Source organism: Staurois parvus, unplaced genomic scaffold (genome assembly GCF_062004578.1).
Source record: "Staurois parvus isolate SC_StPar_1 unplaced genomic scaffold, SC_StPar_1.0 ptg000154l, whole genome shotgun sequence".
Lineage (NCBI taxonomy): Eukaryota > Metazoa > Chordata > Amphibia > Anura > Ranidae > Staurois > Staurois parvus.
This window is the reverse complement of record NW_028317950.1, coordinates 19448480-19474074: the sequence shown is the minus strand read 5'-3', so window position 1 is coordinate 19474074 and position 25595 is coordinate 19448480. Positions and strand designations below refer to the sequence as shown.

The 25595-nt window shown below is 43.6% G+C and overlaps 2 protein-coding genes across 4 annotated transcripts in view; one reads left to right on the top strand and one right to left on the bottom strand.

The window, feature by feature from the left end:
* CDK16 (cyclin dependent kinase 16) overlaps positions 1 to 6406 on the top strand; it is a 53983-nt gene extending 47577 nt beyond the window's left edge. For all 3 annotated transcript variants that reach the window (XM_089675174.1, XM_089675175.1, XM_089675173.1), the window contains 3 exons: positions 62 to 152; positions 2830 to 2901; positions 5232 to 6406. In XM_089675174.1, coding sequence (XP_089531300.1) covers positions 62 to 152; positions 2830 to 2901; positions 5232 to 5272 — 204 coding nt within the window. In that variant the 3' untranslated portion in view covers positions 5273 to 6406. The remainder of the gene's footprint in view (positions 1 to 61; positions 153 to 2829; positions 2902 to 5231) is intronic.
* Positions 6407 to 13227: 6821 nt separating this feature from the next.
* LOC149463589 (ER membrane protein complex subunit 3-like) lies at positions 13228 to 25585 on the bottom strand. The gene is made up of 8 exons (XM_089675171.1): positions 25382 to 25585; positions 19571 to 19628; positions 18075 to 18168; positions 17702 to 17806; positions 17443 to 17524; positions 17286 to 17365; positions 16755 to 16837; positions 13228 to 13419 (listed from the first exon to the last, which is right to left on the bottom strand). Exons 1-8 carry the CDS (start codon positions 25534 to 25536, stop codon positions 13318 to 13320), a joined length of 759 nt encoding a protein of 252 aa, XP_089531297.1. The 5' UTR covers positions 25537 to 25585; the 3' UTR covers positions 13228 to 13317.
* Positions 25586 to 25595: the final 10 nt, after the last annotated feature.

The following is a 25595-nucleotide window of genomic DNA, read 5'->3' as shown; positions in this document are numbered from 1 at the left end:
AGTAGAATGCAGATCTGTTTAGCACTGTATGTGAGTTATGGCTTCAATATTTCTGTTACAGTTGGAGGGAAGGAGAAGGATCTCTGCGGATGAAGCCATGAAGCATTCATACTTCCAGGAACTGGGCGAACGTATTCACAAACTGCCAGACAGTAAGGGCTCTCTTCCTTATATATAATTCCTCTTCCATCCTGCTGATAGTTGTCCAATCTACGTTTTTCACACATTCTAAGTAATCAGCAGTGGAAAGTAAGCAGTTTTGGCACTTGGAACTTTGGAGACTGCTCTGCACCTGGGCATTGCAGAGAGGAATTCGGTATGGCAATATGAACCGGATAAAGGCTTCAATATTTCCCTAAAGTATCCAAATAATAATAAAGTATTTAAATGTACACAACAGGACACAGGTGTTGATTCTTAGATTATGGGTTATATGCTGCTCTGTTTCAATAGGATGAACAGGAAAAAGGTGTCTGGTGCACGTATAAGACTGCTCAACTTCCTTTTTTATTGTCCATGGAAATACATAAAAGTTTGTCAAAATCCATAAAAGGAACCGATTCCACCGGTGGCAGCTGTCCTCAGAGTTTGCTGGCTCTGTATATCAAAATAAATGGAGGAAACATAGGGGGAAGCGCCACCTAAGTATAATATTTCAATATACCATTTATTAAGCACAAAATAAAAGCACTCACAAGATAGAAGATAAAAATTCGCTCATCATGTAAAATGTGGAAATTGGCCGCTCATCACCGTCCTGGGCCCAGAACAGTGATGAGCGGTACATTTCCACATTTTGCATTTTAACATAGTACACTTAGGGTGGCCCTTCCCCCTATTTTTCTTCCTTATATCTTTGGGTGATTGGACACTGGCAACAGCTCCCCCCCCCCTGTACTCTGTATAGCTCCATTTTTTGCTAGTGTCCTTAGGTGAAGGACTCCTTCTCCTGTTGGAAAATATTTTTTTTTTGTAATTTTTCACCAGTCTTCGCTCTTTCTTTGGCTGGCACATCTGTTCAGATCTGACTGCTTTTCGCCTTCTGGCTCACTAGCAGTTTCTGAATCTGTTTCCCTCCATGTACACCTTGGGGACCAAACTCAGGCCTTGCAACAGCACGACAGGCTTGTAATGACTGCTTTGGACACTGTGTCGTGTGCTCGGTGCTCACTTTGGTATGTGGTGCAACTAATGAGTTAGCCGCAGAGTGCTATAAAGGTCCAGAACTGTGGGCCACATTCTATGGTACACAGACCCTGAAGACCCCATTTGGGGGTATGCACATTGTGACAGGCAAAGCCTGAACCATGGACAATACAAGTGAGGTGTATAAGGTAAGATGGGGTTTTCCTGTACCTTTATACGCTGGTTCTTGGCTACACATACACTATATTGCCAAAAGTTTTGGGACACCTGTGCAATAAGTCCAAATTCAGGAAGATTCTTACATAAAAACTATGGATTGGCATTCAATTGGTCAAGTATAAAGTACAATTACATAAATTACTACTTGGATTGAAGATATCCAATTGATATTTAGACGTGACCTTTGACAGTTTTTTAATGGGTGTATTATTATGTTAACTGTGTCTGTTTTTTAATCAATAAAAGATATTTGTAAGATATTTGTAAGCCAATGATATATGTCGGTACAAAACATTTTTTCCATAATTTTTCATTTTTTGACACGAGTTAGGAAAATCTTTTTCGGGTTGAGGTGTTGAGCCAAATCCATATTTTTTATGTAAGAATCTTCCTGAATTTGGGTGAGCGGCAATGTATTGTGTGTATAAATTGCTTTCACTCACAATCGATCGATACAAATCATCTGTGAAAAAAAGCAGAGGGGCTAAACGCTAGTGCTGACAGCGAACGGGGCTGATTCTGCTAATACTGCATTTTTGGGGACACCATACTAAGGAGGCACTAGTATAGTTCTGTTTGTGATCAATATATTGATTCGTACAAGCACTGTACTAGTAATGACAGTGATCAGCGACCTATAACGTGAGTTCGAAAGTGTGCAGGCAATCTAACGCTAGCTGACCCTGAATGGGGAAGGGTGCTGACTGACCCTGATGCTATCTGATGTTGCTAGTGGTCAAAGGGTTAATAGGGGCGATCAAAGTGTTAAACACGCAAATCTAACGTGTGTGTGTAAAATGCAGTGCTTTCACTCACAGTGTGGTGTTCTCTCATCTCTCCCTGGACTGACATCCGGAAATAGAAAGCGATATAAGGGTACGCCGCTTTGCTCAGAGCCGCATCTTTCCCACACATTGCGGGCGGGCGGCAAGTAATTAAACAAAAACCCTAATAAATTTTTAAAAATTAAAAAATTCTCACTTTTTAATTTTTTTTACATTATTTTTTATATTTTATTATTAAAAAAAAACTTTCATCAGAGTAGTGCAATGTTACCATAGTAACACGCTGTGCATGTCCAATCACCTGAAAGTAGGGGCGGTATAACACATGACCTAAGAATCAACTCACTAGCTGCCCTAATCCAAGGAAATGACCCAAGATTCTGCAGTAGTGCAGGTATGCTTGGCATGTTAAAACATATACCTAAATGTACACAACAGCACTTTAGCCTGGTGATTGGCCACTCAGGTACCGAGCACTGCATTGTGGGGGGGTAGGAGAAGTATCACATGTTCCTCCATACCCAGAAGCTATTATATTGTTCTTGCTGTCCTAAGTATGTACATAGAAATATATTTTCCCTTTGATGCTTTGCTGGCTATAAAGACGTAGTGATAACTTGCACATTTCTGGCAAAGCCCTCTTAATGGTTGGTAATTTAAAATTTTTTTTCTTTTACAGCTACTTCCATCTTTGCACTGAAAGAGATTAGTCTGGAGCCAGAGAACAAGCACAGGGCAGTCCCAGACCCAGGTAAGATGATAGAACTTCAAGCAAACCTCTATTTTGCCCATGATCTCCACCCTTAACACATATTCATCAGCATGGGGGAGCATGTGACTGAGTCCATGTGACAGCACTGGGCCCAACACAAAGGACCCAGTGAAGGATACCAAGGGCCCATCTCTCACACGAGAAGAGTCCATAGCCTTGTGTAAGCTAGAACTTAAGCAAATCATAATAAAGTTGCATCTCCTGTTCCCGGCAGCCAAGCATAGTGGTGGAGAGTTTCCTCTCCCATTGTACAATGGAGAACCACCATCCTTGGGGCTGGTGTCTGTCTCTTCAGAACAAGTGGTTCCTTCACTTCAACGTTGGGGATCCCTTCATGGTCAGGTTTCCTGGTTCTTTCTCCACTGGACACCATCTAGGTGTTGATGTGCCTTCGCAGAAGGAGTGGCAGTCCTTCCTGTTATGGGGATAACATGCACAGAGCTATGCTTATACTGTTTATTTTAAGGACAATGCCATGGGAACTTGTTCTTCTCAACTGGTTCTCTGCATTGAGAGAAGAGGTTGCCCCTTAGATCCTGCATGGAGGGCAGATATCATCGCTGGAGGGCCCTCTGTCTGTCTCCCTGAACACACTAGTTTCCTACTGCAGGTACCTTCTGGCAGGGAGCGCATACGTCTTGAAAACTTCATGGGAGCTGACCATCTGGACATGTCCTTGGCAGATATGCTGCCTGTTAAAAAGGGTTCTTTGGATTCCTTACCTAGTTCTGTCCTTAAAGTGTAACCCTCAGATATGAAATATGAACAAAGCATATCCCTCTATAGTGTGTACTTGTCTAAATCCAGAACACTAAGTGTCATTTCTATCTGCTTCATTTCTCTGCTATCTGCATGGGTCACTTCTGATAAAATTTCCTGACACCAAGATAAAAGGGTGAAGAAGAGGGAACTCCAGCAGATTGACAGCCTCAGCACTGTTCTTGTGTGCTGTATGAAGTGAGGGTGTCCCTTCCTTCCAATCAGCTCTCACTAGGCTTACTAGTGTAATTACAGCTCCCCACCCCCTGCTTTCTGGAAGCTCAGACAAGTTGTAAAAATTAAGCACTTTCAATGGCTCTAGAAAAGAGAACACTGCAGATAAACAAATACAACTTACTGTATGCAGGTGGATTTGTTTTATCTCTGTGTATCACTTCATTGGGTATATGTAAGGGTTTACAAACACTTAAATCAGTTAAAAACTCTCAGTGATACTTCTATGATTTTTGTCTTTAGCTCCACGGCAGTTGACACTGTACTGGATCTGGGGGATCAGGAGCTTTCTTTGTCTTGAGGTCAAATTTAGGCAGAGTGGTTTCTTAGCGGAATCCTTCTAGTGTATCCCTGCTGCACTTTGTTTGCTAGGGAGGATGCATTCGCTTCATGCTCAGTTCCACCTGGTGATTCTGTTGCAGCACTTTGAGGCAAAATTCTCACTTTCATTTCTGCCTACCCTTGTGGGGGTGCTTCCCATGCACCCTATCCCTTCAATCATATTGGCTTTATGAGATTAAATCTGTGGGGCACTCAAGGCCACTTCACACCTCTTGTGGGCTGTGGCGCTTTCCTGATACAGTGCTGTACCTGGTAGGTCTCACCTACCAAGTTTGCTTGGCAGGCTAGACAGCCTCTTTAGTTACTGAGTTCTGTCACTGTGATCCCAATACGTCAGGAGTGCAAAGACCTTGGGCCTTTCCATGTAGACCATATGGTCTTTTTCAACTGATTGATTCTAGGTTCCTTCCTGGGCCCTATGCTTTTTAGAGGTTTCAACATTTTTTTTGTGGAGCAGGTCATGTTGTGGGTCTTTTCAATGGGTTTGGCTGATCACCTTCTCACTAGTTCAGGTTTGGTTCCCCTTCTAGGTTAGGCCTCATCTGGTTCAGATTAGAGTTTGATCTTTCAGATAGCTCCTGCAAGTCCTCAGTTCTCTCTGGGGCCTGGTAGCGATTGTTGCTGTGTTGTCCACCCCTCCGTTGTGCTGCTTTTGCCATTGAGGGACACAGGTCCTACCCTCTGTGTTTATGTTCATGCTCATGTTACTGCTTGCTACATATTGAGGTATGCTGGGTAGAGGAGGTGTTATCCTGTGGCTGACCTAGAATTGTGTATGCCACTGTGTCCAGTTAACCCAGTAGGCAACCCAACAGTATCTAAATTTCTCAATTGTCACCAATAAAAGGATTCTACAGTGAGTACAAAAATATATTTTTTTGATTGCTTGTTCTTAAATATTCTTTTATGATCTATATGTCAAGGAATGTGATTGTTTCCATACAGTAAACCTATTTTTTTTTTTTTGTATGCAGTTAATGTACAGTCTCGTAGACTCAGCCTTGTTCTCGGGTGAATGCTTGGAGTTCCATCTTCAACCAGAAGAGTGTTGATCCTACAGCTGGAAACAGACTTAGGCCAGGCAGAGGCCTGAAGGACTGCTCTTTGTGCCCGCAGTTGGAGGACAAGTAAAAACGTGGATATTAGGCTGTGCCAGCATGTGGCACCTGCAGTACCCATATAATCTTTCCCGTTGCCGTGCGGACACTCTGTGCCGATCTGCTGCTGTTCCTCCGGGTATTTTTTCGCCACACTCCCTGCCGTGTGTCATCCCGTACCCTCTTCCCTCCTGCATTGTCTCTCAGCCGCCATGGTCTACCCAGTTATTTTTCCTTTTGTTATTGGGAGTTCTAGGATGTGCTTAGTTCTTCAACCCAAAAATAATTAACATACGCTCTTAATCTCAACAACTTTTGGAACCTTAACAGAGATCTTCTCTGTCAAGTCAGCTAACGACTCAATACGGGATGTAGAAGACTCAAGTACTACTCTAGAGGATGGATTTCCAAAAAAAACTGGCATCTTGCAGGAGCTGTAAAGACCACTGTGAGCAGGGGAGAGGTTTGGATTATCTAAAGGATGCTACACTTTGCTGTGAGCTGATGAGGAACTGTCTTGAATACAAAAGGGAGCTTTTGCTGCGATCCTAGTTTTAAGGGCTGGTCTAAGCCTTGACCCAGTTGATTGGTAAAGGGCTTCTTGTTATTATTTTTGTAAACCCTTGTTTACTTTTGAGTAAGTTATATTGTGGGTGATTCGTATCTTGTCCTCGTGGGTAGGCTGAAGGCCTCAACAGTGGTCGCTCTGGCGGCAAATGGGTCTCTGGTTAAGTCACTTTACTTTTCTCAGGAATTAAGAAGCAGGGCTGTGCCTGAGGCAGAAATACTCAGTATTATAAGAGAACGTCTTGTTTACTATGGTCTCCAGTAACGTGCAGGTACCAAAGCTTTGCAGGAGTCTAGATGCAGATGGATATGTAAGAACAAAAAAGACTATCGTTTTTAGTTGTGCGTAGATTCCTCTTTCACCTTCCCTGTAATAATACCTTTTAGTTTGACACCCAGGGGAGGAGCAAGGCAGAGGCTCCACCTCTCTTCCTGCAACATATCGGATGTATGAACAACCAATAAAACCATGAAAATCAAATTCAGCATTCAGTCGTGCATCACTTTATTGACAACTATTTCTCATATTTATGTGATCTGAATGATATTCAATACATCATAATCTATAAATCTATTTACATCAGGGCTTGTGTTTTGCTGTCACTACTAGTCATATACTCATTCATGACAAATCCAAAGATAACCAGAGCTGCAGGAGGAACCTCTGTGACCTTCAGGCTGTAGGGACTTCAGCAAGGATAGAGTCCCTGTTGAAAAGCAAACCCCTAGCTCAGTAAAGCAACAATGCTAACCTGGGTCCAGTGTGTTCGGAATAGTGTAAAATACCTCTGATGCTCCATGCATTAACCACTTCCCGTCCGTCCGTTTATATACATGGGCCGGACGGGAAATGGTTAATGCATGGAGCATCAGAAGTATTTTCTAGTGCAGTGCAGGGGCAGGTTGCCGTTCATAAACGGTGCCCGCCATTTTAGCCCATGCGTTGCGGCACCGATCGCTATATGGGACCTCTGTGTGAGGTCCTGATCATGTGATCACTGATTGGCCAATCAGCGATCACATGAATAGTAACAAGATGTCATTTCTGACATCATTGCTTACTACGTGTGAAATCTGTGAACGATCACAGAGGTCACATGGTACAAGGCTATTCACAACAGCCTTGTACCATGTGACAAGCTGTGACCAATCACAGCTCTCACAGTATTTCTCAATGGCTGCAAGAATGCAGCCAGAGAGAAAGAGAAATTATTGCTTTTACAGCCTTTAAGGGTATAAAAGCAATCAGTGTAAAAAAAAAATATTCATCACCCCCCACAAGTAGTACAGTGTCACTATGGTGACACTGTACTGCTAGGGTGACAGTATGTTTTAACAAAAAAAAAAAACAAATATAAAAAAATAAAATAAAAATGTAAAAACAATTTTTGAAAAATTATAATTTTGGTTATAAAATAATTTGGGTTATTTTTTTTTTACTAAAAAGATAGCTGAATACATTTTGGCCAAAAATTATGAAGAAAGATTATTTATTTGAAAAATGTTATAAGAAAAACACTTTTTTAAAAAAAAAATTTTGACTTTTTAATTTATATAGCAAAAAAAAAAAAATCCCAGTGGTGAATAAATACCACCAAAATAAAGTTTTATCTTTCTCAAAAAAATGCAAAAATATTCATATGGGTACAGAGTTGCATTGCAGCGCAATTGTCATTCAAAGTGTGACAGCGTTGAAAGCTCAAAATTGACCTGGGCAGGAAGGGGGTAAAAGTGTCCGGACTGGAAGTGGTTAAAGAAACCTGAATGAGAGATATTATGGAGGCCATTTCTGTTCTCCTTTTCAGCTTGTTTGTCACTTGGCTGTGATTTAGATCTTATGGATTCAATACATTCTATCACAGACCTGGCTTTTTATTACATACCAGGAGTACTGGTTCTTGGTCAGCCAACCAGTTTTAGTTCTCATAATGCACTTAACACTACCATATTGCACTTCTTAGAAAATGGCCCAAATCTCTGTGTGCCCTACAACAAGCAGATGTTTTCTTCAAAGGAAAATTTTATAAGGGAGGTTGTAATAACATTTACAAACTTACAAGGATAAACCGCTCGTAAAATTGGGTGAATTACAGTGTTGTAAAGGGCTCCTGGTCTGTGGTTATGCTATGAGGCTGTGGTGGTCATATGGGGGCTTGAAGTGCAGCACCAATCTGTCTGGAGGGCCATACAATAGCTTAATTTTCACAATGTGTAAGTACATTTCATTGCAATACACAAAGGAAAAATGTTTGTGCAAAACATTATTACAGATTTCACGTTTATGCCTTGCATTAACAGTAATTGCATGTTACAGTAGCCATTAACACATCTGCACTGCAGAACACCACAAAGAACATGCCATGTTTTGCGGTACATTGTGTTAATGTCATGTCTGATCTTTAGGACACGTTTACTTCTTTGCCTGTTAACAGAGACAATCATCACTTTCTGCTCTGGGATACCTACAACTGAGCAATCAGTGGTCATGTTAAACCGATGCTGCAGCATGGAGGTATGTATGATTTAAAACAAAAAAAAAATTCTCCTTTTAATAGCAATCCTAATATTTTGCAGCAGTCTGGGTGAAAATTATTTGAGCGTTATTTGGGGGATTTAGGGACCATTTTTTGTCTGCCAGGCAGGGTCAAGTATTGATGTTCTGTGGGCCTTAACTTTCTGACATGAACTCTCCTCTCACTAGCCAGAGCAGCACTATTTAACAATATCTCTTCCTCCACTGTGGGATGTGCTCTGCATGATGATGGTGTATGATTGACTATGCAGACTGCATAAATTGGTTGAATAGCATTGTTCCGGGCCAGCAGGAGAGAAACGATCATGTTGGAGAGGATAGCAGCAGCCACACACTGTCTCACAGCACATGTAGCATATAGACAGTCCTGCAGTATCGTCAAACATTGCACAAATCAAGCCATAGCTCACCCACCTATCAGAGCTCCTGTCACAGTGACAGCCACCACTGGCACCCCTCTCATAGTGACAACTAATGCCACATCCAGCCCTGGTCCCTTCCTATGTAAACTCAATACAGAAGCGTTTTTCCGCAATATGTTTACTTAGACTCCCTGTGGAGTGTTTTGTTGCAAGAGCAGAAGCTGATCAACTTATTGACATCCAGCGGTTCCAGCACTAAGGCCAACCTGAGCCTCTGTCACTCAGCATGCAACCCGCCATTGGTTGGGCATCAGGGATTTGAGGTTTTGTCAGCTGGTGATGTTAAGCTCCATGGTAAGTCCTATCCTGTAATGTACGTATTGTAACTGCATGCACATAAACCTAAAGCCGAGTCAGTGAAAAAAAAAAAAATCACTGTATATTACCTTTGCCACAAGACCCTCATCATTTCCGAATTTTATTTTTAAATATTCAAAAACAGAATCAGAGTTGGAAAAAGGATCACCCCCTTGTGTCAATGTTTTGTTGAACAACCTTTTACTTTAATTCTGGCCTTTAGTCTGTTGGAATATCTCTACTAACTTTGCACATCTAACCTTTGCAATATTTGCCCATTCTTCTTTGCAGAACTTCTCAAGTTCAGTTAAATTTGATGGTGACCATTTGTGGAATGCAGTCTTCCAAGCCATTCCACAGATTTTCAATAGGGTTTAAGTCTGGGCTCTGATTAGGCCAACCAAGGACATTCACCTTTTTGTCCTTCAACCATTGTGTGGTCATTTTTGTTGTGTGTTTTGGGTCATTGTCATGTTGGAAGGTAAACCTTCCTGTTTACAACTGGTTTCTGGAGGGGCAATGTGTACTGTTTGCATTGGGCACTGGATTCTGCATTCAGTACTCACCTTGGCATGTTTAAGTCTAGTTTGCCTCAGGGTGCAGCCAGCCCAAAAAGACCCCTTCAGGGATCAGATTGAAGAATCGGCTCGGATGAGGACATTGCTGAATCCCTGGACGATTTTTGGCTTACACCCTACCCGTATACCTGGAGAGGATATAGCCACCAATACACACATCCCTGAGAGGGAGATCGTTGCAGGGAGAGGTATCCTGTGACAGAGGAATCATATGCATGGAGGATCCGGTTTTGTTATCCCAAAAGTGTTTTGACCCCTGCAGGTCGAAGCAAGGATGTGAACGGCTATTCCGGCTACTTACAGATACCCTTCTGTGATTACCCACATTCAACATCCACGGGCACAAGTGTTTTTTTGTTTTCTGTATTACATGGTGTTGTCAGCACCATTTTTTTGGACTTTTCACACATAGATTTGTTGCTTTGGGTCATGCATTTTTTGCATGTTCATTATCAGATATAGTCACATGGATATTTTCACTATTGTATATATTTATTGTTCATTGGATATATATTTGGTTTATGGAAACACTATGTAGAGTTTGGGGTTCATTCATTTTTTATGTATTGTTTATGCACTTTTGATATACACTTGCATGTTTATGCAGTTTCCTTGATTTGAGTCCTAATTGTTGGACATATCACTTATTAGTCCCCATTAGGACTAGTTTATTCTTTTATATCCACCATCACTTCAGATTCCACTCAGGATCTATTCACTTTTGTACCATACGTTTTAGTATTGGTTCACATATCTCTGCTATTACCATCATTGTGGTGGTTTAGTATCCACTTTGTGCACTTCTGGATCCGTTGAGGATCAGGTTACGGTTAGACATTTGAAGATCCCAGGAGGATCGGGGCACATTTATGTTCTTTGCACGTTGTGTCACTTTATATTATGTATATATTAGGTTATATGATGTGATTTATAGCTTTGGAGCAGCGCTGCATCATTTCCTTCAAGGGTCTGTCCACCATAACAGGTAATGTTCAGTCCCCTGCAAGAACCTGCAGCATTGATAAGGTAAGACAGGGTTTCCCTGTGTTTGCGAGCAGGTCCTGTTTTCAGATGTGGGGTGTTAGTCACTTTATTGTGTTCTGTCCTTTTTGTAAATGTTTCTACTATATTGCTGGTAGCTAACTTTTCCCACATGGCATTGCTGCTTGAATGATGTATGTTTTTTTGCCGATGCACTTCTGCCAGCCATTTCCGCCGACTCCTAGCAGTGGTTCCATTGCCACAAAATTTTCCTGATGCTCTGTCAAAATTGGGAAACACCGGATATGGATGTGAAGGCCTCCATTTTTGAAACTGGACAGCTTTGTGACCAGGCCCAGAGATCCTCTGGATTTCACAGTCCCTCCAGTGAAGATTTTCCCTCATCTATAGAGGAATAATGAATTCTGATGATCCTCTTTGCCCCAGGAGAGTTTGGTAGAGAGACTTCTGGCGGATGAGTCTTGGCCTCTTACAAACGTCCTGTTACAAGGCACCCTGCTTCTCAGTCCTTGGCTTTAAGAGCATTGCTATTGAAACCTTGGTCCCAAAGGATAGGGGCATCTGACTGTCATTCCCACCTTACTCATTGAATCTACCATCACACTTGGAACTATTATAAGGAAATGTTCTTTTCCTCCCATCCTGGCTTTCCTCCATTCTGGTCTGGATCAGAATCTGGCTGTGCATACTCTACAGGTTTTTGCTTTATGAAGACTTTGGCGTCTTTATATTCTCTTGTCAAGTCTTTTGCATGAGAAGTTGCTAGTGTTACATCCCAACTTCGACCTCCTGTGTCTCCCTTGGTTGTGAATCTGGTACTTTTGGTCTTTAACCACCTCCTGCCCGCCATATAGTAATATGACGGACGCAAGGTGGCTCTCTCATTCTGTGAGGACGTCATGTGACGTCCTCCCATTCTCACCGCACATGCGCAGATCAGGGAGTGCGGCGATCGGCAGTGCGCTGTGTCCCTCACAGTGGATCACTGCTCACAGAAAGAGCCGAAGATGTCGGCTCAGTCATGTGATCAGCTGTGTCTAATCACAGCTGATCACATGTAAACACGGAAATGCCGGTTATCGGCATTTCTCTCCTCTCGAGCTGTCATGCTGACAGCTGGAGAGGAGAGCCGGTAATCGGCTTTCCCCGGAGGGGACATGTACACTGATCATCAGGGCACTGATGACCAGTGTAGCCCCATCAGTGCCTTGTGTCAGTGCCTCATATCAGTGCCCATCTGAGCTGCCTTTCAGTGTCAGGCATCACTGACTGGCACTGATGGGTGTCAATGTCCATCAGTGCCACCTACCAGTGCCTCCTCATCAGTGCCCATCACTGCAGCCTCATTAGCGCACATCAGTGAAGGAGAAAAATCACTTCTAAAATTTTGTAAATAACAAAAACTAAGAAACTTTTTTTCAAAATTTTCAGTGGTTTTTGGTTTGTTTAAGAAAAAATAAAAAACCGAGTTGATTAAATACCACCAAAACAAAGCTGTCACAAAAAAAATGATAAAAATTTCATATGGGTACAGTGTTGCATGACCGCGCAATTGTCATTCAAAGTGCAACAGTGCTGAAAACTGGAAATTAGCCTGGGCAGGAAGAGGGTATAAGTGCCCTGTAGGCTTGTGGGTAATGTACTGTACTTTGAGAAATAGAATTTACGGGTAAGTCAAAATTCAGTTTTTTTTCTCTACAAATTGGGTTAATTTACTAAAGGTAAATATGCCCTTTAATTTATTTTGCAAGGGAAGTTGCCCCGCAGCTTAGCGAATATTGTGGTGTAACTTTGCAAACAATATCCAACCATGTGCAAAGGAAAAAAAAAAAAACAGCATTTTTGCTAGCACCCGATTAGATGATGGAAGTTTACAGAGCTTCACCTCTTTTACTAAGCTCTGGGCAAGCTACCCTTGGAAAGTGAACAGCTGATTTACCTTTCATATATCAATGTTTCATTTACATGGAAGTGTGTCATTAAAGAATAAGCAGACCTTGCAGGTTGATGCAAAGTCCATTCACAGTGAACCATATTTGCCTATTAAGGGAAAGTGACAAGATCACTACATCACGGGACCCTATCGGTGCTGGCGCTTACTTTACACTTGTTCCTCCACTCACCTTTTAAAGCCTTCCAAAATCACTGTGTATGTTCCAGGGCACAGTATACGAGTGAAAGGGAGTCTGTTCTTGCCCCATTTAATAATGCTGAGGCATCCAGTGCTGCATTTTGGGAGGCAGGGGTTTGAGCCACATGCTATCTCCTATACCTAGAATTAGGATTTTTTTTGGAGGGAGGGGGAAGCCGACAGAAGGTAACTACAAGCACCAGAGAGATAAAGCTATATACCTTCCCCAGAAGGAGTAGAAAAGGTTATCTTCAAAATGGCACACAGCCCAAGGCCTGTTTCTGTGAATGTGCTGTAAAATATTTAATAGTAAGATTGCTTTGGAACAAAAAACAGTGGCTCGTTGCTTATAAAATATTATTTATTAGCTTATGGCACTAGTCCGTAAGAAAAATACTCTGGATAAAGAATCTCTTTTGGCTGTGCAAAGTGATCACTGGCTGTAGTCCAAGGCCAAGTCCTTAGAAATCAGCTCTTCCTCCACATTCTCTAAGGCCCACAGATGCTCTGTTATCTCCATGGCTTCCCATTCAGCCTGTAAGTAGAGTTGTATATTAAACAAAATGATACAGAAAATAAGTCCTACACACGTCTTACTATTTCAGTCTGCAGCTGTTCACAATTCCCTAGTAAAGATGGCAAGGGTAGATCTTAGGGACATGTCACACAAATCTGACTTTGGCTACAGTATTTCTCTTTGCAGCCTCAAGGCATTAGTTCAGTTATAACAGAAGTAAGATTCTGTAGCTAGCTTCAGCTGTAGAATACTGTGTTACTGAAGATGTGTTGTAGCCAAACATAAGAAAAACAAATCTAATACTCTGGGGTTAATTTACTAAATCTGGAGAGTGCAAAATCTGGTTAAGCTCTGTATAGAAACCAATGCGCTTCCAGGTTGTTTTGTCAAAGCTTAATTGAACAAGCTGATTGGCTACCATGAACAGCTGCACCAGATTTTGCACTCTCCAGTTTTAGTAAATCAACCCCCGTGCGTCTACAGCTGGCTACACATTATACAGTCTTCTTGTTCAATTTCCTTTAGATTTACCTTCAACTATGTAGTGCAAGGCTATGCAATTCGAAAGTGTTTAGGTTTGGCCTCATATGGTTTTGGTAAATGTAAAGGAAATTGTATAATGTGTAACCAGCTTTACTCTCTGATTTTTTTGTTTTGTCAGAAGCCTGCACAAACATAGGGTAAGGTTCAGATATCGCCAGCTCTAGCTTTCCAACGGTTAGTCTTTCATCTTTGGTAATATACAGGCCATATGTGTACTACATAGTGTACTGGGCATACAGCATTGCTCTTGTATTGCTACACGACTGAGCTGATCATAGCAAGAATGCTATTCCCAGATCATTTATTGTGCCTGTTTGGGGCATGGCACATGTGCAGGATGCCCATGAAGATTCACATATGACGTGTAACATTTTGGCCTAGGCCACAAACCAGGAAGCAACTGAAGAACTGTTTAGAAGAAAAAAAAATATACACACACAGTTAGGTCCATATATATTTGGACACAGGCACAATTTTAGTTTTTTTCAGGTATTTACCAAAACATATTCAAGCTATGGTCATATAATGGATATGGGCTGAAAGTGCACACTCAGGTTTAATTCGAGGGGGTGTATATCCAAATAGGAGGAAGGGTTTAGGAATTACAGCTCTTAAGAGTAGCCATCCCCCCTTTTTCAAGGGACCAAAAGTAATTGGACAATTGAATCAAAAGCTGTTTCATTGCCAGGTGTGGGCTACTCCATTATTTCTTCATCAATTAAGCAGGTAAAAGGTCTGGAGTTGATTCTAAGTGTTGTATTTGCATTTGGAATCTGTAACTGTGAACCGACATAATGCGTGCAAGTGAAACAGACCATTTAAGGCTTAAAAAATTAATTCCATCAGAGAGATAGCAGCAACATTATGAGTGGCTAAATCAACAGTTTGGCACATTCTGAGGAAAGAAGAGTGCTGGTGAGCTCAGCAACATAAAAAGGTATGGACGTCCACAGAAGACAACAGTGGTGGATGATCGCAGAATCATCTCTATGGTAAAGAAAAACCCATTCACAAGATCCAAACAAGTGAAGGACACTCTCCAGGAGGTGGGCATATCATTGCCAAAGTCTACAATCAAGAGAAGACTTCACGAGAGCAAATACAGAGGGTTCACCACAAGGTGCAAACCATTCATTAGCCTGAAGAACAGAAAAGCCAGATTAGACTTTGCCAAAAACATCTAAAAACGCCAGACCAGTTCTGGAAAAGCATTCTTTGGATGGATGAAACTAAGATTAATCTGTACCAGAATGATGGGAAGAAAACAGTGTGGAGAAAGCTTGGAACAGCTCATGATCCAAAGCACACAACGTCTTCTGTAAAACATGGTGGAGGCAGTGTGATGGCAGGGGCATGCATGGCTTCCAGTGGCACCGAGTCATTGCTGTTTATTGATGATGTGACAGAAGATAGAAGCAGCCGGATGAATTCTGCAGTGTTTAGATAGAGATACTGTATAGGTAAAGGCCACACAGTGAGCGCTCTCAAAGAAACAGCAGCTGAACATCCAGGATAAACGCATGTAAAAATCCTCAGTAAAACATATATATATAAAAATGCAGCGCTGTAAATGATCAAATCATGCAAATCAACACAATAATAGTCCTGAAAAGGTGCTCAATAATTCCCAGTGCCAATGGAAAGAATGCAAACTAACCAGAAACACATTTAAAATACGCATGTGTGTAAGGAAATCCTGCAGGATTTAGTTTTCCTACAAGAGGGCGTCGTCGTCATCCATTTCAGCACATATCCATTTTCTGACCAGAGGGAGAGAGGGGAATCTCCAGGATTTCTTACACACATGCGTATTTTAAATGTGTTTCTGGTTAGTTTGCATTCTTTCCATTGGCACTGGGAATTATTGAGCACCTTTTCAGGACTATTATTGTGTTGATTTGCATGATTTGATCATTTACAGCGCTGCATTTTTATATATATATGTTTAGAGAGATACTGTCAGCCCAGATTCAGCCAAATGCAGCAAAGTTGATTGGACGGCGCTTCACATTACAGATGGACAATGACCCAAAACCCACTGCAAAAGGAACCCAGGAGATTTTGAAGGAAAAGAAGTAGAATATTCTTCAAAGGCCGAGTCAATCACCTGATCTGAACCCAACTGAGCATGCATTTCACTTACTAAAGGCAAAAAGACCCACAAACAAAGAACAATTGAAGACAGCTGCAGTTAGAGCCTGGCAAAGCATCAGAAAGGAGGAAACCCAGTATTTGGTAATGTCCATGGGTTCCAGATTTCAGGCAGTCATTGCCAGTAAAGGCTTCTCAACAAATATTAAAAATGAACGTTTTATCTATGATTATATTCATTTGTCCAATTACATTTGAGCCCCTGAAAATGGAGGGACTGTGTATAAAAATGGTTGCAGTTTCTAAAATTTGTACTTGATATTTACATATTTAGTCTGCACTTCAAATTCATTTGGATTGTTTTGTTTTAATTTATTATGGTGGCATATAGAGCCAAAAAGTATGAAAATTGTGCCTGTGTCCAAATATATATGGATCTAACTGCATATACACACTATCCCATCTATTTACTAAGATGACTCTAACATGAAGCCCAGGCAACTAGTATTTTCTGAAAAGAAATGTCAGCAATCACAGTATTCATATAAGCACTCTGGAGTATTTTTCAGTACCCTAATAGGTTGTACCCTTAAAGTCTGAGCAAGGTAATTGAATGGGTCTAAGTACCTAAGAAACAGAAGCTAAAAGCGTGTTCATTTTTTTTTTCCTCTCAACAAAACTGGAGTTTCACTACACAAGTTCAAACTGATGGTACTCACTTTAAAAGCTTTATTAGTATCAGGTGGCACAGCCATGGCTGCTCCAGTCATCTGGTCTTGCATTATCCGACTTTGATCAGCAGCTGCAATGACAACAGAACTGTAAAGGCAGTTTTCAACATGCTATATACCTAGACCCAAAAAACTCAACTTTCCTGGCACTGATTCAGAGTTTGGTTTATGTGACCCGATACATGGGTTACAAGAACCTATACCTGTCAAATATAATGTAGTGTTGTACAGCTGTTCCTGAAGCATGTCCCATAAGCAAGTGGTTACAAAGCAAGAGCCAAGGGTAAGGGTCATGCATTGTTGACACTTTTCAGTTGTCTGGTTAAATTTGAACCAGTCACTAAAACAAAAGGTTCATGGAAAGTATTACTACTATCTATAGATTTACATATTCATTTGAATAAATATTTATTTTTGGGATTTATAACCGTCCACCCACTTATTTCTTTTAGTTAGCAAAATACATTTTAATTTGGTCAACAAAGCTGTTATTTACCTGCCTCAGCATCCTCTACTCACCATTGTCCTGTCCCAAAATGAGTGTGTACATACTTCGCAAACCAAATACATTGAGGAAATACCAGGATGCAGAACTCACCCTACAAGCAAAATACAGGTCAGACCCCCCAATGCGATGATGGAAAAAATTGAGATAATATAACGTGTCTGCTTTTACCATGAAGCATCCAGGGAGACCAGCTCAATCCCACGCTGTAACATTGGCTTGAATCGTAGGGTTAAGGGAAATGGAACTTTGGCTAAAAAAAAAAAAAAAAAAACTTGTAAAAGGTCTTCCTTGGTAAAGCCTACACAATGGACTAAAATACAGTGAGCCAAATTAGAATTCAAAAATCACTGATATGACTTCAGAAAATGCGGTTGCTATTTGGTTATCATAACACTGCTTTTTGTAGGAAAACACAAATAGTACTTACTTGTAAGAAAACCAGAGAAAGCCCAGTTGATCCAGCCCCCAATGAGGATCATGGGTAAAACATTGGTCAGATTACCTTTCATCATTTCAGTCATCATGGTGGGATCTGTAGAGAGAGAACGGTCATATTGGAAAGGGCAAAGAAACAAGTTCATTTTAATACCTGGCATTCTTTGTAGATATACTCATTCCGTTTTTTTTTTTGCCACACCGTCAAAGAAGATTAAAAAAAAATGAAACCTCCTATGCCCTGTATGGTCAAAGCACAGATTCCAGTGAAGGTATTAAAACATCTGATTAGATACCTTGGGCAATCTTATCCTAGATCCATTCCCATACATTCTCAAAAGAGGTAAGTGTGCCTAGATAATTACCAGTCATTGGGTTCTTGGGAGTTACTTTCCTTTTGGTTTTCTTAAAAAAGCCAGTTTCACCATCATTAAAATAGAACTTCCTCATGAGAAAAGACTGTGGAGAGAATTCCAAACAGGTTATTGACATAGACAGCTTGTTGTAGCTACATGTACAAATTCACATATTTTTATTGGGGGCTTGCAATGGCAGTACCTTTTCTGTAAGATGGGTGGGGGTTGGTAAGGGAGTATTGAAGGACAGGCAAAAGGCGACACCATAGAATGGTAGTCTATAGAGGCTCAGACTACTCTTTTATTATAGAGTTTCAGTAAAAATAAGAGGGGGGAGCCCCAACAAGGTACACCCACAGACAATTCTACATATTAATATACATCTCCAGTTAAAGCTGATCTCTAGCTCTTAGTGAAATTTAAATAGTTAATTTGGACCAAGCTGGTCCAAATGAACTACTACCTTCACTAAGAGATGCAGTGGCCTCAGCTACATACAGTGCTGTGTTCTAGCAGCAGGATGGAACTTCCCATCCCAAACTTGCAACAAAGTTGTGGCAGGCTAAGCTGTGCTCAGGCTTTCACAGGGAGCTTTGTGTTCTATAAAAGAATACAAAGCTGCCTCTGATTGGCTGAGGATGAGAAACGGGCAGATGACACAAGATGGCTTGACAGTTTGAGACTAAAGGCTGGTACACATGGACTGAACACCAGCCACTTCAGCAGGAACCGGCCAAATTTCTGTGTGTGTACCGCTCTGTTCAACAGAATCCAGTCTAATGACTAAAGCCGGCCATACACGAGTCGAATTCCGAAAGAATTTTCCTTCGAAAACCTTTAATGTTCGTTCGAATGTCGCACCATTAGTGGGTCACAGAAACGGACAATTTTCATGTGACAATCGAATTTGAGTGATCGGGTATGTTGGAAATGTTTTAAAAAAATGAATCAATGATTGGAGAATCGTACAGGAAATATAAACGAAAAAGAAATTAGCATGAGATGTGACCTGGAAAGAAAAGAAAATTCTTGGCCACGAAAATTCTTTTCTGTAGTAGGTAGGAGGTGAGCCTGAAGCCTTGGTTGGCCGAATTTCGAAATCAATAGTGGCACCATCGGATTACAAAATGCACGAAAATTCTGATTTTCTAAAAATTTGTTCGAACTTCAACCCATGTATAGCCTGCATTACTTCTGCCAAATGATCCTGCTGGAAAACCAGCATTTAATCAGCACTTGCAGACAATGGCTGCAGCACCGATTAGTGTATTCTGGTAGGGGAAGGAGCCCCTGCAGTCAGAATGCAATAGTGCAGCAGGAGAGATCCCTGCATCCACATCGCTTGTGTGGATCTGAGAGGTTTTTTTCATTCAACCCGCTGGTTGTCTGTGAAGCCATATCAGCTACATAGCCAGGGAAAGTGGATAATCTTTCCCTTCAGCCCACAAAATGAAGAAGCAATTGTTTACACATGTGGCATTGCGTAGTGTTAGTTAAAAACTGACCTGTCGAGGGATGTATTTGCCATTTTCCCGGAGGATGCGGCTTCTTATCAGCACCTGACTGAAAAATGAAACACATAACGAGGAGTGAAAGAAAAAAAAAGTCAAACGGTTTTTAAAAGAATATTGAGAGCTTTCAATGTGCCACATCCAATTGAAATTACAAAAAAACAACTGGTAGAACCTAGACAGTATATTAGCAGACTTTATAGGAACTACATGCTTTGTTTCTACATAGATGTAAAACAAATTAGACTACATTGAGACATTTCGTACATTAAAACCAGGGGAGATTGAAAAGAAGATCCCCCAAAAAATACATAACCTCCTCTTTTCAGTTAATTGTATAGCCACATAGATTGTGTTAATAGCTTGTCGAGCTTCAACAGTCGGCGCGTTTCGCATATAGCTTCTTCAGGACCATACGTAAGGGAGGTACAGCACTAACATTTATAAAATAAACATTAGTACAAATATCACTAGAAAATAAAGAACCATACGGTAAAACCTAAACTAGGCTGAGAATTCTCCTCTCTCTTGTACACAAGGCCATTTATGTAGGTATGCACAGTATGTGTGCTATTTTCTTTGATACAATCTATGTAGAGAAGAATAACTTAAATTCTACAAAGATAATTATTGATGATCGCTTATATTATTGCAAATGTGTCCCCCAGAGAGTGGTTCTTTCTGGATCTCCTATGTTCACCTGCCAGACCTTGCATTTGGGTCCCTCTGCAGTACGCCCTATTAACATGAGCCTATATATGTGCTATTTTTGCCTAGTTTAGGTTTTACTGTATAGTTCTTGATTTTCTAGTGATATGTCCTAATGTATGTTATTTTATAATGTTAGTGCTGTACCTCCCTTAACATACGGTCCTGAGGAAGATATATGCGAAACATGTTGACCGTTGAAGCTGGACAAGCTATTAACACAATCTATGTGGCTATACAATTAACTGAAAAGAGAAGGTTATGTATTTGGGGTGGGGGGGGAATCTTCCTTTCAATCTCCCCTGGTTTTAATGTACGAAATTTCTCAATGTACTCTAAATTGTTTTACATCTATGTAGAATAAAATATATTTTTTTAACCACTTGCCGCCCGGCCTATGGTCAAATGAAGGCCGGGCGAACACTTCGTCCCTCCGGGAGGGCGTCATATGACGTCCTTTCCGGATCGCGCTTTAAGCGTGCCCGCAGGGCCGTGCTGTCGCGAGATCTGTCACCAGCTGTGTACCTCGGACACGACCGATGACAGATCTGTGTACCGACCCTGTTGCCAGTACCATGTGACCTGCTGTGACCAATCATAGCAGGTCACATGACCGTTGTATACAATGGATGGCTTCCTTTCATGCCTCCCATCGTATGCAAGTGTGTCTGTGAATGGTCACAGCGATCACATGCACAGCCTGGGCCAATCACAGCCCATCTGTGTTATGCCGTGGCCAATCACAGCTAATTACAACAAATAAAAAACCTGAATGAATCGATTTAATTCAGTTAAATGCTTGCTTATAGCAGGAATTCTTTCCTATAAGCAATCAAATTGTGTAAAAATAAAAAAAAAATACTGATCACTTCCCCAAAGTAGTACAATGGTAACATTATATCGTATGTACTCTCCAACGCCTCAGGATATGCACAGCCAAAATGGAAGCCAAGGGTACCAGGACAGCGACAACCAAAGGAAATGCTTCAGGGGTGCAGCCTCAGGGAAATCAGCCTCTCTATCCTGTTTTCTCTCTATCCAATGGTAACATTATACTACTTTGATCATAGTGAAATATGAAAAAAAATCTTATAAAGAGAAAAATGTAATAAAACATTTTTTTTTTTTTCATACTGTCACCAGTCAGTGTCCCTGATCACCGCCACACCAGTTATATGCTGACGCTGTACTGCAATACCACCAAAAGAAAGCTCTAGTTGTGTGAAAAAATTATAACATTTTAGTTTGGGTACAGTGTTGCATGACCGCGCAATTGTCATTCAAAGTGTGAGAGCGCTGAAACCTGAAAATTGGCCTGGACAGGAAGAGGGTAAAAAGTGCTCGGTATTGAAGTGGACTTAATGAACCAAAGAGTGGTCTCATAGTGCTATTAAAGTCCGCTGTTATACTATCTACCGTATTTTTCGCCGTATAAGACGCACCTGACCATAAGACGCACCTAGGTTTTAGAGGCAGAAAACAGGAAAAAAAAATTCTGAACTAATGGACTGCAGACACAGTACAGGAGATGACCAGAGACTGCGGACAGCACAGGGATGACCAGAGACTGCGGACAGCACAGGGATGACCAGAGACTGCGGACAGCACAGGGATGACCAGAGACTGCGGACAGCACAGGGATGACCAGAGACTGCGGACAGCACAGGGATGACCAGAGACTGCGGACAGCACAGGGATGACCAGAGACTGCGGACAGCACAGGGATGACCAGAGACTGCGGACAGCACAGGGATGACCAGAGACTGCGGACAGCACAGGGATGACCAGAGACTGCGGACAGCACAGGGATGACCAGAGACTGCGGACAGCACAGGGATGACCAGAGACTGCGGACAGCACAGGGATGACCAGAGACTGCGGACAGCACAGGGATGACCAGAGACTGCGGACAGTACAGATGACTGCTGACCTTTGGGGAGGTGGGGAGCGGGTACCTGAATTTGACAGGTACCCGCTCTTACTTCTGCAGAGTTTTTGTTTGATCTTACCTGTTCCTCGATCCAGCCGCGCGCTGTCTTCCCGGCTTCTGTAATGGCGCTCGGCATGACAGCCGGGTGCCCAGTGCACATGAGCGAGAAGCACTTGCGCTTTGTGATTGGTCCGGCGGCTTCTGGGATCTGTCATGTGTCCCAGGTACCGCCTTACCATTCACAAAAAGCACCGCTTCTTGCGCATGCGCACTTAGCACCCGGCTGTCATGCCCAGTGCCCACACTACAGAAGCCGGGAAGACAGCGCGCTGCTGGATAGAGGAACAGGTAAGGTCCCGCTGCAGAGCTGAGCGGCCGGCCCGGTATTCTGACACGGCCGCGGTGGAAATACCGGTCTGGCCGCTCCATATTCGCCTTATAAGACGCACTGACATTTCCCCCCCAGTTTTGGGGAAGAAAAAGTGCGTCTTATACGGCGAAAAATACGGTAGGTTCTAGCAGTTGTTTTTCAGTTTTTAAAAGATATTTATAAAAGACATATTCAGCGCTCACAAAATTAGCACTGAAGCTGAAGTGGAGTCATCTATCAATAGACTGTGAGCAGGCTGGCTATTATAGCAGCAGAGACAAAAACACCTACCTGCCTGCTCAGTCTTATACAACATGTTAACGGAGCCGCGCATGCACAGCTCCACTTACAGCTCCACTTACAGCTCTGTGTCGGTGCAACGCAGGGTTTACATCATCCCAAGACAGCCAATCAATGCCACAATATCGGCACTCGGGGAGAAGATGCCGGAACAGGACCCAGACTGAGAGGCAGGAAGTTTCATAACTTTACTTCTAAAGCTAAACTGTTTTTAGTTTACACCAGTGTGCAGAAGAGTTAGAACTTGGATCGGGTTTAAATTGCTGATTGTGTCCCTGCTGGGCCAATTCACACTCTCTAATTATCAACAAGAAAGAAAGTGATGGGAAATCAAACATTTTACAGTTGTCACCGACAAGTGGTGAGGGAGAAATAGTCCAATGAATTTGGGCTAGTAAATGTGGAGGTACGGCAACTGTGTCCACCCAGGGATAGTAGATGATGATAGGTGCATCATTGGCAGCCCAGGGGCCACATAAACAAAAATATTATAAAAGTTATTACAGTGTAGGCCCATAAAGCCAAACCTAAGAAACTATGGTAGATGTGCAGAGCTCAACAGTCAGTACTGCTGAAAGAGAATGGATTTGTAAAGGGGCTGTAATGACTGATCTCTATCAGTCCTATGTAGCACGTCCTCAGTTTGACTGTCTCTGGCAGTGCGGCCACATTCTCCCACTGTCTCCTGTAGCATGTCCACAGTCTCTGGTCATCTTTTACAGATTCTCTGCAGTTACCCAGAGCGCATCTGCAGTCTTTCGCCATCTCCCAGAGTGTGTCTCCAGTCTGCCAAAGCGCATCCGCAGTCTGCTGCTGTCTCTTGGAGAGCGTCCACAGTCAACACACACCCCAAGGAGCATGTCCGCAGTCTCCCACCATCTCATGGAGCGCACCTGCAGTCTCTCTCTGCCCCCTGGAGCGCAGACACAGTTTCTCCATCATCTCCTGGAGCATGTCTCCAGTACCCAACATATCTGTAGTATGTCCTCAGTCTCTGGTCGTCTTATACAGGACATCCGCAGTCTCCCACCCTTCCGTGTCGTACGCCCGCAGTCTCCCACCCTTCCGTGTCGTACGCCCGCAGTCTCCCACCCTTCCGTGTCGTACGCCCGCAGTCTCCCACCCTTCCGTGTCGTACGCCCGCAGTCTCCCACCCTTCCGTGTCGTACGCCCGCAGTCTCCCACCCTTCCGTGTCGTACGCCCGCAGTCTCCCCCCTCTCCCGAAGTGCGTCCGCAGTCTCCCCCCTCTCCCGCAGGGCGTCCGCAGTCTCCCCCCTCTCCCGCAGGGCGTCCGCAGTCTCCCCCCTCTCCCGCAGGGCGTCCGCAGTCTCCCGCAGGGCGTCCGCAGTCTCCCACCCTCTCCCGCAGGGCGTCCGCAGTCTCCCACCCTCTCCCGCAGGGCGTCCGCAGTCTCTGGTCATCTTATCCAGGCAGTCCGCAGTCGCTGACCCTCTCCCGCAGTGCGTCCCGCAGTCGCTGACCCTCTCCCGCAGTGCGTCCCGCAGTCTCTGACCCTCTCCCGCAGTGCGTCCCGCAGTCTCTGACCCTCTCCCGCAGTGCGTCCCGCAGTCTCTGACCCTCTCCCGCAGTGCGTCCCGCAGTCTCTGACCCTCTCCCGCAGTGCGTCCCGCAGTCTCTGACCCTCTCCCGCAGTGCGTCCCGCAGTCTCTGACCCTCTCCCGCAGTCTCTGACCCTCTCCCGCAGTGCGTCCCGCAGTCTCTGACCCCGTCCCGCAGTCTCTGACCCTCTCATCCAGGCAGTCCGCAGTCTCTGACCCTCTCATCCAGGCAGTCCGCAGTCTCTGACCCTCTCATCCAGGCAGTCCGCAGTCTCTGACCCTCGTCCGCAGTCTCTGACCCTCGTCCGCAGTCTCTGACCCTCGTCCGCAGTCTCTGACCCTCTCCTGCAGTCTCTGACCCTCTCCCGCAGCGCGTCCGCAGTCTCTGACCCTCTCCCGCAGCGCGTCCGCAGTCTCTGACCCTCTCCCGCAGCGCGTCCGCAGTCTCTGACCCTCTCCCGCAGCGCGTCCGCAGTCTCTGACCCTCTCCCGCAGCGCGTCCGCAGTCTCTGACCCTCTCCCGCAGAGCGTCCGCAGTCTCTGACCCTCTCCCGCAGAGCGTCCGCAGTCTCTGACCCTCTCCCGCAGAGCGTCCGCAGTCTCTGACCCTCTCCCGCAGAGCGTCCGCAGTCTCTGACCCTCTCCCGCAGCGCGTCCGCAGTCTCTGGTCATCTTACCCAGGCAGTCTGCAGTCTCTGAGTGTCTCCTCTATGGCCTCGACAGTTCAGGGACTGTGATTTCTCCTCTACTCTGGCACACATTCTACACAAGGATCAGAAGCAGGGCAGTCCTCATCCCTCAGGGGCCCAGGGTACACACTCCAGGGGCCACATATGGCAAGAGACGCCAGCTCAGGGCCTTCCAGCCACCTCTCTAGTCAGCTGAGGGGAGCACACATGGCCTGGGAGAGAACATATGTGACACCTCAGGCCCCCACCTGTCGCTGAGCGGCTCCAGCTCGGTCTTCTTCTCTCCCTGGAGCAGACGGGTGACATGGTGGCGGAGGAGACCACTGAAGAAGGTGATGAAGACAATGGGCAACACCACCCACAGCCGAATGCTGGAATCCAGCAACAACTCCGGCGTCGCCATCTTGTCCCGGCCGAGCACCGGAAACCGGAGCACAGGTGTTCTCTAGTATTTCCGATGCC